Here is a 16,658-nt window from a genome sequence, read left to right as displayed (position 1 = left end):
CTGCTTTGTGGATCGATGCCTCCACCGTATGCGTTAGTTCACAGCTGCATCCTTGTTTATTCAGAGTCATAAAACCATTAACCATTGTGTGAAATCCTGGTGTGTGACGTCTTTATAATGGCTACAAATTGTTTTGTATGGACTCGTTACCTTTCGGAAGATAAACTTCTGATCTTCAGGCATGGATTGGTCTCGTTTTCTGCACAGCTGGACAGTCAGGTAAGTGCTTATGTTGTCACCCGCGATGCATCCTGCTGGATCCCTCGTGTTATAGCGGATCTCACCGTCCATGGAGAATTCAAAGAACTGTGGGTGGAGATGACACAGTCGGCTTTCAATCTGAACCATTTCATGCAAATTGTGTTGTGTCAAATTAAAGCCTTTTTTTAAATCAAAATTGTAAATTTCACTGTAAAACCTGATTTAATGTGCATCTCTTTTTGATCTTCCACATTGTCTTTGTATTTTAATTGTGTTGTTATTCTGCATTGTTTCTGTATTTTAATTATGTCGCTATTTTACTGTAAGCGTCTTTGAGCACCTGTAAAAGCGTGTTATAAATAAAATGTATTATTATTATTATATTTAAGTCATAATCGAATATGTATATGTATTTGTGCACATACATTTTATGTGTGACTCATGGGTAAAAGATAACCGGCAAATGGATACACTGTCCTGAAGGATCGTTTGTCTGTACACACACGTTATGTGCGCCGCCTACAAATGAAAGTGTGGAGTAAGTGTGAACACTCTCATAGGGCAGACAGCTCAAGCACTGCAGAGGCCACTTCCTGCAGAGACGACATCAGTGTGTGTCCACAGAGGACTGCTGGAGTAACAAGGGTAAATTTCACAGCGTTTCCTGGTCTGCCGTCAACCACAGAGGATGTAGCTGTTGTGGAATATATTCTCCCTTGTAACAACAAGGCCAACATATCATTTTTCAGTCTGGGACAGGCACATCCAAACCACTATTCCCAAATTTGTAAAAGTACAGCAACTAACCCTTACTGTCTACCATGAAATAAGAACATTGTGGCACTACTTTGAGGGAGCATGAGCAGTTATTTCTGACTATGATTACTGCTGTCTCAGCTAAATAGAAAATAGGGAGTCATGGAGGACATGTAAGGAGATGATTCATAAAAAATGTAAGAAGAACTGAGGAGTCTCAGTTTAGAGGAAAGATAAGGAGGAACAGAGGGATGATAAAAAAAGGGGGGAAGATAAATCAGAACAGGGCTAATGACTGGGCTGTGTGACTACAGGGACATCTGAAGAGCTGTTTCTAACTCCTGTAAACAAATATGTGCATCAGTGAAGGCACAGATCAGCAATAAACATAAAACATAAGGCTTTCTAAATCGACAACATCTGAGACTGATAAGAATATTCATATTTTACAATGTTTATATCAAGACCTTTAAGTCAATTTAGAGGGGAAAAAACACACATAATAAAAAAAAACAAAGCAATGTATTACAGTACATGAAGCCTGAAAGAGTAAGGTCCAGTACCTGGTTCTGACCCATGCCGTGACAGGGGTAGACGGTGACTCTCTGGCCTGCCACGTTGTCGTTTGGAGGATTGTAGTCAAAGCAGTGGTTGATCATGCCTCGGTTTTTAAGCTGCAATGAGGAAAAAAACTGTTATAACTAAACATTTATAGAGTAGAGCTTACAGGAGCTCAAACAGCGCTGGGGAAACCACACTTTAACTATCTATATGCTTTTTCTGACAAGTCTTTGGTCTGAACTGCTCAGCTGGTTTAAACACAATCACATTGGTGATAATTGATAAATTCATACTCTTAATTTAACCCCTTCAGACCCTGCGTCCATTGGAATGGACATGACATATTTCTGTCTCTAAACAAAAAAATACTCTGTAATTCAATGATGTCAGCAATGCTAGTTACTGATTGGGTCCTGATTATCCAACCACAATCATGTTATGACTTTGAGCACACTCTGAGAGAGTGACAGACATCGGACAAGACAAGCATGGTGGACCGACTGCAGAGAGGGAGGAGGAAGCGCCCATTTTCAGTCAAAAATATAAATTTATGTTCATGCTGGCCAAAGCAATTTGCTGTCAGTATACTTTTAACTGTTACAAGTCATAATATTTGAAGTTATTTTAAACAAATATCATATCATTAATTTGTAGGATTTTTTCAAAGTCCAATGTCCATTGCAGTGGACATCAGGAGTTAGGCGAGGTAAGCCAACACTCAAATGCTTAGTGTCAGTATATAAAGAAACAAAATACCTGTAAGCTTTTCATAGGTAAAGCATGGTGTAACAGTTTATTTATTCATGATTATAACATTTTTCATATATATTTTTTGTTCATAATGTTCTCATAATCATAATAATGAGTGTCAAAGACTCCCTTAAACGTCTCGTAAATCTGAACTTGACTCCTTGAATTCAGGCAATGAGGAGGATGTTACCAGGAGTGAGATAGGTGGTAGGCCTAAATTTAGAAATTAAGACAGTTTTTAATTCTTAGTATGTGGTTTTCATCAATTTAATGTCTTATCTAAATGGAATGGATAAGTATTCGAGAGTGAGAATACATAAAATGAGTTCAAATGTGATTGTTTTGTTATTAGATTCAGAGAGGGACAGTGGAGAGGTTATAGTACATGCATGCCAGAAGAACTTATGTGGCAGATGAGATTGAGATAGAGGAGACAGTATAGTGAAAGAGGAGGACAGGAGGAGATGACAGTAGCAAGGAAGGAAGAAATCAAGTGGCGTCACAGGCCATTCACTACAATCATGGGCACGTCCTTTTTAGAATGCTCCAATTGATGAGGATGATCCCATAGGCCCTATGAAGACATCAAACAATATACTGTATACAGTGGCAAGAAAAAATATGGAATTTCTTAGTTTTCTGCATTAATTAGCCATTCAATGTGATCCGATCTACATCTAAGTCACAAGTATAAACAAACACGATGTGCTTAACCTAATTCCACACAATTATAATATTTCATGTCTTCATTGAACATGTCCAATAAACATTCACAGTGCAGGTGGAAGAAGTAAGTGAACCCTTGGATTTAATACATGGTTGAACCTCCTTTGGCAGCAAAAACCTCAACCAAACGTTTCCTGTAGCTGCAGATCAGAACTGCACAACACCATTCCTTACAGAACTGCTTCAGCTCAGCCATGTTCTTAGGATGTCTGGTGTGAGTGGAGGTCATTCCATAGCATACCTATTGGATTCAGGTCTGGGCTCTGACTGGGCCATTCCCAAAGGTGGATTTTCTTTTTTTGAAGCTACTCTAGATTATCTCGGTAGTAGATTTACTTAAATGTTTAGGCTCATTGTCCTGCTGCATCACGCTATTCTACTGAATTCAGCTAGTGGACAGCCACCCTGACATTATCCTGTAGGAAGTCTTGATAAACTTTTACTTTAAAAAATAAATACAAAAAATTAAATCTTAGTTTCAACAGTTGACGAAATATTTTCCCATTAGTGTTGTGGAGTGGCAAACAGGCCTGCAATGGAAAGCAAAGCAATTAATGCAGAAAACTAGGAAATTCCAAAGGGTTCATACTATTTCTTGCCACTGTACCTATATTCTACCTAAAATACAGTATGACATGGTTGACATGCCAGATTATGATGAAAACAACGAGGCTACCAGATGAAGACTATACATGAAAAAACACATCTTTTGTGACAAAGTGCGACATCCTCCTCTCTTCTTGCAGGCTTCTATCAAGTTGATGTACATGTTTAGAACTGCACACAAACTCAAAACCATGCAAACATCCAGTTCCAGATGTTTAGGTCATAACTGATTGATTACTATGTGGAAAAACACAACCTTATTTTTCTTAAGTTTTTCTGACATTTTACAGCCTTTTAGTCCTGGCGTCCATTGGAATGGACATGAAAAAATACTATTAAAAACATGAGTTAGCAAAAATGTTTTTTTTCCACTTTGTTTTTATGTTTGAGAGGAGTCAGAATACATAAAAAAAATTTTTTTTTGCTCAGCCAAAAAAATGCGGGTCTGAAGGGGTTAAGGCCGACAATCAGCAATGCAGATGTGCTGCCTCTCACCATTCCAAACATGCCTGGCCGATCCTCTGGGACGTGAAGATCAGGGTAAATATTATCCAGATACCACCTGAAGCTCTTACAGCCCAGCTTCTCTCTAAGCATCCTCCGCTCTGTCACGTCTCCAAAGGCCTCCTAGAAACAAAGAGCACAAATGATAGTTCTGCCTCATGATTTCTGTACCATTCTGCCCTGATGCCCTCAGATCCACAACAATACCAGGAAGGACAGAATTGCTGTAAAATGGAAATGACATTATGTTAAGTATCAGTCGATGATGGTATCTCATAATCAAAGGGAGACCTTCATGTTCATAGACTCATATAGCTATTGTTTCAGAGGACGTGTTCATAGCATAGCTCTGTGCTGAATTGGCGTACAATAGCACCATCTATAGTTGTTCCATAGCCCTACATATTTCCAAGACATTACAACTAATGACCACCTCCGACAGAACTTCCTACCACTAAATCATTCCTAGTCAAACAAGAGTGAGAGCATCGACGTTTTTATTACAAGTGTGTTTGCATGTGTGCTTATGTAAATACCTACACAAATAGTTCCTCGCATATGTGCCACAGTGATCAGGAAACAAGTGAGATGCAGTGAGGGGAAGAAGACGGCCTCCACTTTGATCTGCTCAAGCACATATGCTCAGCACACCTTCTGCAGCGCTGCAGGATGATGATGGATGGCGGTGGTTTGCCCGAGCACAGCTCTAATTGGCCCCTCATCAATTTATTGGGTCAAGAGCGGGATTCCCAAAGGAGACAATCTGTTGTCGGTGGGAGGGAAGTGTATGGACCAGCAAAATTAAGGACCACTACAGGTGCCACTTAAATATAAAACAAGAGTGACAAGGAGCCCAATGACAATCCAACATACTATATGGACCAGGGAGGAGTCACTGAAAAACATTAATGGAACAAGTTGAGGTCAATGTAATGTACACGAGGGGCCAGAGAGGGGTCGATTAGAGGATAAAGAGGATAGTGGGTAAAACAACAGAAATGTGCTTATAGATTTTCCCAACTTTATCCTTTTAGTAATATATTTTATTTAGATTTCACACCGATTGACTACTTATTAGCATAGAGCTGTAAACATCATTTATCTGAAGTGAAGGGCGACATTAACACCGGCATCTTGCAACCCCTAATATATTTTACGTTTTCTGCTCTGTGGAGGGATTGGAAATGTAATGCCCCACCTAACTGAAGAGGCATAATACAATCAGGTATAAATATATGTATTAGACTGACTCAAGTTTTCTAGATTGTGGGCTTGGAAGCAATGCAGAACTAAAGGTGGAGGCATCTGGTAAAACCAAACCTCAAGCAATACATACACACATATACACTGTCAACACGTTAACTTAAAGATTTAACTGAGCTAATAGGTAAAAGTCTCCCATTGGATAATTACTGCATGGATGATTATGTTTCAGCTGGCAACAACTTATTTAACCCTGACTGATGCAGTCCCAAACAACCATGTCGACACACATCCGGTGGCCGTGGAAAAGATGTTGATCTGTTTCAGAAGGGTCAAATTATTGGCATGCATCAAGCAAATAAAACATCTAAGGAGAGTGCTGAGACTAATAAAATTGGGTTAAGAACTGTCCAACGCAATATTAAAAACTGGAAGGATAGTGGGGAACCATCATCTTTAAGCAATCTTTGAAAAATGAACGCAACTCTGGACGTTGTGACATTGCAGAAGCTTATTGAAACGACACCACAGCAAATGCGTGGCGTAATCAAAGCTAAAGGTGGTCCAACGAAATATTAGAGTGTGTGACTTTTTTGGGGGGCGGGCAGTGTATTACATATTTATGGTCTGGCCCACAGGTAGAACGTAAATGGATGTTGGTTGGTTACTTGTGCAAGAGATTCAGCAGGAATTTGCAAAAGTATTGTAACAAATTTAGTGTTCACATTTACAACAGACATTAATAATAACATCCTCATGAAGTTCTACAAATTCTGCATTTATGTATCTGAAAACTCCTGAAGGAAATGAAATGGGGGGAGGTGGGTCACAGAATAATAGGAACTGAATCCCACTAGTTAAAGCATGCTACAAAATGTCGAGAGAGCTTTTTTGTTTATGTTGACGTGTCTGTTCATACCAAGCAGTGCCAATAAGCAGGCTTCGGTGTATTGGGTTTATCATGCCACAGGTTTGAAAGGATACCTCCTCTCAGAGAGATGAACGCCACCTGATCTGTGTTTAGAAGAGCTTCTCCTCTTAACTACACTGTCACACACTGACCCACCTCCTCCTACGCATGCACACATACAAAGGCAGGGCACCCCATGGGTTCAGCGCTGCTCTCACCCTGTCAAGGACAGGTTGGTGACACCCGTTGGCACAGAGTGACATGGAAAGGTGGTAATCACACACCGGAACGCCCTGACACCCCTGTCACCTTGGGTGTCCACCGCTCATGTATCCCAAGTGTCACTTAATCAGGGGAGCTATTTCACCACAGCGGGAGTGCAGTGTGTGTGTGTGTGTGTGTGTGTGTGTGTGAGAGAGAAAGGAGTGCATGTAATTTTAAGCGTACGTGTGGGACTGAGAGTGTGTCACTGGTGAAATCAAGTCATTAATCAATCAGACAGAGCTGTGATGAGTGCAGCTACAGAAAATACACTGCCGTCACAAAGCTACACAAAGAAAACAAGCCATTCAGTTATTAAATACGCCAGAATGCTCGAAGATTAGTTCTGTGTTTCAGTACAACTAAACACCAGAGGAGGCTGGTCCATTGAGGCAGAGGAGGTTGGTCCTCCTCTATTTTTGAGAGGCAAAAGGAAAATTTATTTTTTATTTAAGAAAGAGTAACTGGTTGAAATAAATCATTACCAAATCTCAGTATAATTTATAAAATATTATATATGTATTTTATCATAAAAAAAGTTTGTTTTTTGGAAGAAAATCCACTTAAAACGGCTCAACTGCGCCGCCAGCAGGCTCAGGAGACAGAGCAGGCTGTGTGAGGAGCAGGGAGCAGGAAGGTGGGGGCTCTACGGAGGTGGCAAGATTTTTACCTCCCTAACTGGCCTCGGGGCGGGATCTTCTTCCATTGACTCAATGCATTTAGGATGTCTTCATCCTGACCTGTGATTGGCTAAGACACGTAAAATGACGTCATGACGGAGGAGGCTCTTCTGTACCAATCAGCAATCAGAACACAAGATTGACAGCAGGTTGGTCCAATGACAGTTCTCCAACCCCCCTTGGTTACTGTTGCTATGTGCGCCAAACTTTCACTCCCAGCCGTGCTGCTTATGCTGCTCCTAGCACAAGAAATACGGAGTTTTCAGAGATATTGGCATCGATTTGAAAGGAAATATCAGCAGATTTCTGGATAAACTGTTAGGAGATATCAGAGAGAAGCAGTCAGAGAGATTGTTAATAGTTTTCAGTTACGTGACCTGGGCAGCTGGAGGGTAAACAAAGACAAGACCGGACTTTTTTTTTTTTTCTCCGCCATCAGCTCAGGTAAAAGCATAGCTATATCTAAGAGGTAAAAGCCAAATATGTATGTAATTTGAGTGGAACACTTTGTTTTGTTATTAATAATTACAGATTTTCATGGTTTTTGTTTTTCCTTTTTAAATCAGAGGGTGTAAATCCCCACTGTGGCATTTACAGGTGTTGAACACTGGCCTGCTTTTTTTTTTTTTTTACATCCCACATCCAAGATCATGGCTCTGTCTTTTTCATTAGGCCTGTGTTAATCTGAAAACAGTAAGATTTAATAAAATTATGTTGTTTTTAAGAAATCTTGTAAGACATTGTTTTACTGTTTAATTTTCATTGAATATAATAAAGTAGGGAGAAGTAGTGCTATAAAATAAAATGAGGCCGTGGACTGGTGTTCCTCCTGTCCTCCCTAATTTTTTCAGTCACCAGCCGCCACTGCTAAACACATACACGACAACAACAGACTCACCAGTCGGGCGTGGGGGCTTCGATGGTAGTAAGCCTCCTTGAATTCATCCAGCCAAACCTCAGCAGCTCTCACACTGTTTGCCAGAGCTTTGCTCCGCGAGTAAGGGGCCCTTTTAGGGAACACATGGCCCACATGGGAGCATGGGTGGATCTCCAGGCTGCCCCCACACTGCCAAATCTACGAAACATCAACATCACCACAAGGATTTGGTTAGTGTCTCAGCCATGATTTAATCAGTCAATCAGACAACACAAAGCTCAGCCTTGTTGTTGAAGAGCTTGGAGAAAAAAAAAACCTGTTTTAGTTCCCTCCCCTGAGTGTAGAATTTCTTCTTCTGCAATTAAAATATCAGGCCTGTTTCCACAGGCTGTTAAGTTATAATTATTTCAGGGTGGTTTTGACAGTCTCATAATAATTCAAGTCTTGATAAATGTAATGCAGATAGGACTGCCTCTTTAATGCTTTGTGTTTTGTATTGTGGCTTGGCGACAACATTTCTCCATACTTCAAGTCAGTGTGGAGAGTGTGTTTACATTATCCTTTGTTACCATAGTTTGCACTATGGTGTCAAACACATGTACTCCATGTACATAAACAAACACACAGAGATAATAGTTTCTTACCCTGAAGGAGAACTCCAGGTTCTCTCCTCCCCACACCTCCATCCCTGTGTCATACGTTCCCAAATAATGGAAGTAGTTCTTGCCCACTGCAAACAGACCTCCTGCCATGGTAGGAGACCTAAGGAGGAAACAGTTCAGACAATAATTTACCTCCATCTGATAAATTCTAACTAATCTGGATTAATGAGTGAGTGATCTATCAGTGACAGAGTCTTTCCTGGTGATTCTGTGAAGTTATCCATAAGTGATGCACACCTGATGACATCGGTGGGCGAATGGCGGCGTTTCTGCTCATGCTCTGGGACGGTGTGCCAGGTGAAGACCAAACGCCAGTCGAACCCCCCAATCTGAGGTTCACTGGGGTTGCCTAAATACTGGAAGGTGTTCCAGTCAATCACATCAATGACAGGACACACCACAGCCGTTGGCTCCTCTTTGATTCTTGTGGTGAAAAGGAAACAAAAAAAAAGAAAAGCTGCTGACACAGGCAGGCCACACTATATAACAAGAATGTGTCCGTAACAACAAGTTACCAAGCAACCGAGTCAGTCCTATTAAAGCACTCACATACAATAATTAGTACGTCACTCATTGACATTCAAACTGAGACATACAACCTGTCTAACCACAAGGCCATGGTTTGACAGCATTCCTAAAAAACGTATACTGCCAAAATTCTGCCTGAAGGTTTCCTCACCTGTGGAGCAGGGGCTCTAACCAGCCCTCGTGACACTCGCAGTGGCAGTCCAGGAAGGTGAGCACATCCCCCGTGGAAATGGAAGCCCCTAGTAACCGGGCCCGCACCAACCCCTCTCTCTTGGTGGCCCGAATCAGACGCACCTTCCTCAATCCTGAGATGTACTTTTCCAACGGGTCCTTCAGATAATCTTCAAGAAATTAAACAAATAAACTCAAATGAGGCATCTTAAATAAAAACATGTTACGACTCTGACTGTGTGTGTGTCCAAAATATATTTTCCAAGGCACGTCTTAATGTTTACACAACTTTGTGTATCTGCTTGGCTTTTCTAATGTCAGTCTGCCACTCTCTCTGCCACCTGTTCCTGCCACCTATCTGGATGTCTCTTTGTGTGTTTCTCTGACAACTTCTCTGTCCTTTGTGAGTGTCAGTCTGCCAGCCTGCCTGTCCACATGCCGCTCCCCCTGTCCATCCGACTGTCTGTCTCAGTCTCCCTGTGCTTGTACCTCTATCGCTGTAGTCGTCCACCAGCACAACCTCTTTCAGCAGGATGTCGGGGGACGTCTCCAGCACACTGTGGACCGTCCTCAGCAGGGTGGACCAGGCCTCGTTGTAGAAGGCGATCACCACGGAGGTTGTGGGCAAGGTTTTGTAATTGTATTTCAGCTCTCTGCAACTACAAAGGACAATTGAACTGTTAGGTGACAGAACAAGTTAGTGGAGGTGTGACACACAGGATGCTCCATACTGAACATACTGGAAAGGGCAGCAAACGTAAACGTAAATACCACTGGATAATGACACTCAGTGGCTAATAAAACATTTCCATTTACAGTAGGCCTAAGCAACAGCCACTACTCCACCCCATCAGCAAATAACTCTTTGCAACTCAGAACCATGTCTCAAAAGCAATTACCGAGTTGTCCTTTTCACTCTGCTGTGAGATCCACATTGTGACACACATCTTAACTTTACTTCAGGGTAATCATGGTATTTCCAGTAACTTACAGCGGGTTCCATCTCTCCGGCAGCCTGCGGTGTAGCGATATTTTATCACTGACATAAGTGTTAATCTGATTCTTATTGATGCTTTCCTCCTCTTTTCTTTTCTCCTCTCCGTCCAGATTCAGTTTGACAGCTTTCCCCATCTCGCCCAGGGAATTTAAATTCAGGGGGGGCTTCTCGTACACGGGCTTCTTAAGATCTTCATTTCCCACCTCTTCTTCCACTGCAGCGGGGGCCTCTCGTCGATTTGTCGCGTTCACGTCCCCGGAGCTGTGTCGGAAAAATATCAGATACCCGAGGAGAGTGGCACCAAAGAGGAAGAAATACAGCTTGAGTCGACTCCTTCTTCCGCAGGGTGCCATCGTGTCGCTCCCTTCCTCGGTGCACAGCCGTGTGGAGGTTTCATGCCCCGCAGGGCAGCACTCCGTTAGCTGAGGTGACGCCTTCACTCACAGCAGCCTTATCACGCTTCCGTGTAACGACTTTAAGTTTATCCCGCATATTTTTATTACTTTTTTTTTTTTTTTTTTACGGCATCAATGTGCGTTTACGAGAGTTTTCACAATTTGCCCCTCAGCAACAGTTACTATGTGCGGTCAGAAACGTTAAAACGTTTATCTCGACAGCCGTCTGTGTGGTTCCCTCCGCCCCTTCGGCTGTCTTAACGGTGATTAACGCAATGACTCAGATTAATTATCTCCTGAGCTTAGCTAGCTGCACAACCTGTAGCTACCCGCTGGGCACTAAAACAAATCTATGATGCTATTTTGTTTACTTTTTCAGCGAAAAAATGGCGAATGTCGAGTCGTTTTCCAGATGAAGGAGTGATAACCTGTATCCGACAACTGCCTTTGATGAGTAGGCGGCGTTACCAGCTGATGTTATCACAGCAAGCTAAACTTTTCCTCCCAGTTATGCTACTTTTACTGGCTTTGAAGTTCAAGACAGAAGTGTCAAGTCAGCTGAAGTAGCCACTGCGTTTCCGGTGTGTGAATTTCAAAATAAATGTCTGCCTCGCGCTTTATTCAAGTGCACAGTAAATTAAAGCACAGTCACAGTCTATAATAATTACTTTGCGCCCATGATAATGTGCAAAAGGGCATTCAGGGATAAACTTTGCGTCAAGGCTGTTGTCTGCCATGTAGTACTATTTCTTCAGCTAGCTAAGACAGATATCGCCACTTTTGTTTATATTTTTTATTCCCTTTTTAAGTCTCTAATCATGCTAAATGTTGAATGCATGGTTGTCAGCATTCTGTATCATGCTATGTCCAGCCCAGTTCTCCCTTTTGCCTGTTTCATTAATTTTCATTTTACAAGAACGGTCAAATTCACATAGCCTAAACATTTTTTTTTTAGGCAAATTACGCTTTTATTTTTTAAGGCAAAATAGTTCATCCGGAAATGGAGATTACCGTTATACAATAGCCTACTACTGTATGTCTTCAGGTAAATCTTTTTGAGCAATTATTAACACATTGCCAAAGAAAAACACAGTGCGACTCTATTAGTGTGAGTGACCCGGGAAGAACCCAGGACCCAATAGAAATGATTTACCTATAGTCTTATTTCATGTGAAGCCAGTTGTCACTCATATGAAACTGATATGAAAACTCTTGACACCAGTAATGAAATCTGACACAAAATGTATGTTTAAGCAAATTAAAATGCTAAATTATTAAAGTGATCATTCAAGGCGAGAAGGTAATTTGAGTGGCATACTGTTTGATCGAGTACCCATATTGTGAAAACCACAAAGAGACAATGGAAGGCAACAAGTCACCCGGAGTGTTGTAATATGCCACGGTAGAATGGGCTTGTCGTGTCTGTCAGAGACACAATATTGCTGTTAATGCATGAAGGCGTTTTCATTTAGGACTGCATGACAGATAACATTTTCCATGCAACAGATATTTGGTGCAAATTTATTCACAGGAATATTACAAAAATAAATAAATAAACCAACCTTTGGCATATTATCCGTCTGTTGTCACTTCACCACAGGCTGCTATATATGTGGCAAATAATAAATAAGACGAGACTAACAGCTCCAATTTTTCTACCTGACTCATTTCATTGTGCATTGCATACAAACAAGTCCTTGCTTGATGCCAAATTGTGCAACTTTGGTTGATGACTGCTTGGTTGTGTCAAGGCAACAGATAAAGCACCTAAAAGATTTTATGACTAACATGGGGAGAGTGGATGGAAAGCAACAATTGCAGCATCAAGAGATCTATAAATCCCTAAAGTATGATCCCTGACAAAAAAACAACTAAAGACTTAATGTGTGAAAGGGATTAAAGGGAATTCAGTGCTAGAGGAGGAATGATCGAGTGAAGGTGATGGAGGGTCCAAGGACTACAACAGCTACACCAAAATATTACAGAAATAGTACATACAGACAGGTCCAGACGAGACTGTTCACTTTTTCTGTGGCCAAATTAATGCTGACAATTGCTTCTACTTCTTTGGAGCTCAATCTGGACCTCTTTATGTTCTCCACTGTATCTTCCTCTCTTCATCCATTATTAAAGAAACACTGTTTGCACATCCCTCCTTCTATATATAGAAGATTATATACTATTCTATATTAATTTCACAAAATCATCCCTCAGATATCAAGACCAGACTATAAGAAATGTAAAAAATAAACTACATTCATAGTGTTGATATAAAGTATTACCTTTAAAGCTGTCTTCCAGATCATGCACATGCACACCCATTCCAGGCTTTGTGATGTTAGGAGTGTTTACAGCAGTGCAAAACTTCAATTCAAAACACAAACTCACATGATTGTAATAGTGAACCATTTTTCATGTAATGAACACACCAAATCCAGCTTATCACTCATTTGGTGAGCCCATAGACACACAGAAATTAATATTGCCAGAATATTTAAAATAATTTATTGCTGTAATACTGTCTCAATTCCTCAAGATTATTATTACCTTCACCAACCAAAGAAAATATTCTCCATCTTGGCCCTGTTGCCAGATTTTGTGGCAGTTATTGTTTGGTTTTTTTGCTTACCTGCCAGTAGGTGGTGCCACATGACTGTGGGTGCTGTCTGACTCTTTTTTTCTTTTTATTTTATACAGTCTGTAGAGAGGAACAGGGAGTGAGCGTCATGGTTGAAGCTTTTCAGTAAATGCCACAGCCCCAAGTAAATTAACATGTTTGTTATATGTTGTAGCTAAAACTTTGGCATTTGAAAAGTAAGCCAGCTTTTATGTCTGGTTTTCACTTCATTGCTGTGTTTAAGTAAGGACTTTGCTTACCGTTCTGATAGTTTCACAGTACAATATGCTGAGTGTGTATAGAGACAGCAAAAAGAAGATGCATTTGTGGTTAGTTTTTTATTTTTTCAATTATCCTGACAATTATCTTATCTTATTTAAGTCCTCCTCCTCTTCATATCAAGTAATCATCACCATCATCCCTTTTGCATTATCAGTAGTTTGAGTGTCCCCCTCTGGTCCCTTATTTCAAAAAATTATTTACAAAGGTAACACAAAACAGGAGCCATCGTACATGTTTATCCACTGTATCCATTGACTAGTGTGAATATCCCCTCTGTGAATTCAAAAGACCACAGAGACCAAACGTTTTTCATTGATAAAGCAGTCTACGGCAAATACAGCTGCTATTCAACAAACACTTCAACAGTTTACGCTGCATCTCTTTGTCTTTACATCCCAGTAGAAACACTGACGGGGTCTTCAGTAAAAACAACAAAACAAAACAGGAGTGTTTCTGATGCCGTTTCAAGTACAGGAGACACACAGGAGTCTTAACAAAACATTCTGGCACAGCCAAGTTGAAATATTAAAATAAACAGGCGCTCCCTTTAAGGCTTTTTGTGACTAAATAATATCAAGTGCATCAAGCCAGTGTTATTCTAGATTGCAGCATTTAAAATGCTCTAAATACGTTTGACATCCACTGGCACATTTCATTTCGGCACAAACGTGTTCCTCTTAGGATGACAGTCTGTCAAAGGCACAGTGATGGGTTTAAAGGGCTTGTTAATTTTACACAACAGGGAAGAATAGATTACAACATTCCTGTCATCTCACTAAGCCCTTTGGGGCAAATTGCACTTAGTGCATGCTTCTGCTTCAAGTCTTGTTCAGGCAGCATCAAACTATGAAACTGGCTCCACAGGCAAGAGACAGAATTGATGGCCTTGACTGGCCGTATGACCACAGCGCTCTCTCCCCGTTCTCTCACATGATGAGGCGTGTTAGCATGAAGATGGTTTGGAGCCAAATGCTGCTGACCTTAAAATTCCTGGCATGTCTTCTTTGAGCAGCCCATCTTTAAATTTTTTTTTTCTCCCACAACCAAAGAATTAAGCATGATAATTTAACAATAATAATTAATATTACTCTCACATTAAGGTGATCCTTTGTAGTGCAGCATGATTTTTTGCATTTAGTCTTCCAGGAAATATGTTTTCTTTGTTTCATCTGAAAGGCACTTGTTCTTCCTGTGCTGGACAGTCAAACCGGTTTCACTGCTTTCATGAGACACTTATAATAACACTTAAGGTGCGCGTTGAACTCTGTTTTGGTTGCAGAGGCACTTGGATGAAAGCAACGTGAAGATAAAAGTCTCAAGTTGAGCTGGTCCCTTTAAGAGGACCGAATAAACCTCATCTTGAAAATTCTCATTCACTCCACAACAATCTGCACTTCTGCAGTCATTCTCATGGGCATAAAAGTACTGAACTGGGTGAACCATTGGCTTAAAGTGACTTTTCACCATCTTTAATTTGCTCATCATTCCCATTCAAATGGAGTGCAGACTTGGAGAGAGCCACAGAATTGGGAGCAGCGGAGTAGACGTCCACTTTAGTAATTGCACTATGGTCAAAGAAGGCCACTTGAGGTTTTCCTGCAACTTTCTCTCTTCCTCCTCCCCCTACCACTCAAACTTCCACTGCTGGGTTTTGTCTCCTGGATTGCACCGCCTCATCTGGGTGTCTGCGCGGCCCTCTGCTGTGCGGTAGGCCGTCACACACTTGTCTGCATGAGGGTGGTAAATGGTCCCGTCCTGAGAGAGATTCGAGGGGGAAATGGAAGTGAAGGTTTCGATGAGAAATGTGTGAAACACAGTCATGTGGCGTAATGCATGTGCACGTCCCCTTACCTGTCTGAACTCCCAGATGATACTGGGAGGCTTGAGCTCCCCATCACGGGGACAGTGCCTCATCCCGATGGTGGTCTGACCCTCTGGCACTTCGGCGCACAGCTCTGTCACAGAGTTGAAACGGATCTCCCTCTGAGATGTGTATTCAAAGTACTGAAGTGGAAGAAAGAGCTGGTTAGGTGGCTATTGCAACATGGATATTGTTGCAATAGGAAATTTCTTTTGAAAGCAACCCAAGTGGCGAAAAACAGTAATGACTCAGATTAAAAACAGTAATGACTCATTAAAAACACTGTTCCTCTTCAGGTGTTGTGGTACATCTCTCTCTAGGAACTATGCAGGATTTATATCTTAACCATGCTACATTTTTACCTTAATCAAACAGCTTTGGAGTAATTGTGATGGTTTATTAAATGGCTTAACTTGTTACGAGGGAGAATGGAGGCTCTCTGCCTTCCACGTGCGTGTCACTTGGCTGAAAACCAACTTTGCAAGATCGGGGCCACTGTCCCAGTGTCCCAGCTCGACACAAATGCACCCCATGAACTGTAATCTCTTGTGTATGACAGATTAAACTACACAAATATAGACATTGTAACATCGTATATGATATATAACGTTATCTACTGCTCTATTGATTGATTTCTCACCGGCTTTGTTGTAAACAAATGCACATGGCCAGGACGAGGGTTAGCAAAACAGCGGAAACGCGACCAGACTTGCATAGTTCCTCTTTAATATCTCTTTATTCAGAAAGCTTTTCAGAAAGCACATTACATGTTGGCATGTTCTTTTCTACTAGGATTACAGGATGTTTTTCTCTTGCTCTGCTGTGGGATCAGGTCCTGGCTAGTTGTGTGGCGTGTCTCCATGTGTCAAGGGATCGCATCAGTGACGATGAGGCCATGGTCCTCTCAATCACGCACACATAAACACAAACCCATCTCTCCCCTTTCTGCTGTCATTTCAACATCCTGGCCCATTGGGACAAAAGATGCAACAATCCCCTTGGCTACCAGTTAAACGGAGGGTCAGGTAATCAATCTTCATACTTCCCCATCCTGCTCTTCACATCTCATACATCTTTCAGGTGCACTGGGGCCTGTAATGGTTGTTTCTA

At 41.3% G+C, this 16,658-nt stretch overlaps 1 protein-coding gene across 1 annotated transcript in view; it reads right to left on the bottom strand.

The window, feature by feature from the left end:
- Positions 1 to 16,658, bottom strand: part of poc1bl (POC1 centriolar protein homolog B (Chlamydomonas), like) — a 35,720-nt gene that overhangs the window by 4,447 nt on the left and 14,615 nt on the right. Inside the window, exons 10-21 of the mRNA XM_083981538.1 lie at positions 15,539 to 15,691; positions 15,315 to 15,442; positions 13,666 to 13,693; positions 10,388 to 10,815; positions 9,886 to 10,055; positions 9,377 to 9,566; positions 8,935 to 9,120; positions 8,680 to 8,797; positions 8,057 to 8,233; positions 4,096 to 4,227; positions 1,521 to 1,631; positions 151 to 306 (exon numbers count right to left, since the gene is read on the bottom strand). Coding sequence (XP_083837664.1) covers positions 151 to 306; positions 1,521 to 1,631; positions 4,096 to 4,227; positions 8,057 to 8,233; positions 8,680 to 8,797; positions 8,935 to 9,120; positions 9,377 to 9,566; positions 9,886 to 10,055; positions 10,388 to 10,815; positions 13,666 to 13,693; positions 15,315 to 15,442; positions 15,539 to 15,691 — 1,977 coding nt within the window. The remainder of the gene's footprint in view (positions 1 to 150; positions 307 to 1,520; positions 1,632 to 4,095; positions 4,228 to 8,056; positions 8,234 to 8,679; positions 8,798 to 8,934; positions 9,121 to 9,376; positions 9,567 to 9,885; positions 10,056 to 10,387; positions 10,816 to 13,665; positions 13,694 to 15,314; positions 15,443 to 15,538; positions 15,692 to 16,658) is intronic.

The sequence above is a fragment of the Trachurus trachurus genome, assembly GCF_905171665.1.
Source record: "Trachurus trachurus genome assembly, chromosome: 11".
NCBI lineage: Eukaryota > Metazoa > Chordata > Actinopteri > Carangiformes > Carangidae > Trachurus > Trachurus trachurus.
The sequence above is the reverse complement of the archived record's forward strand: the minus strand, read 5'-3'. Positions and strand labels throughout refer to the sequence as shown.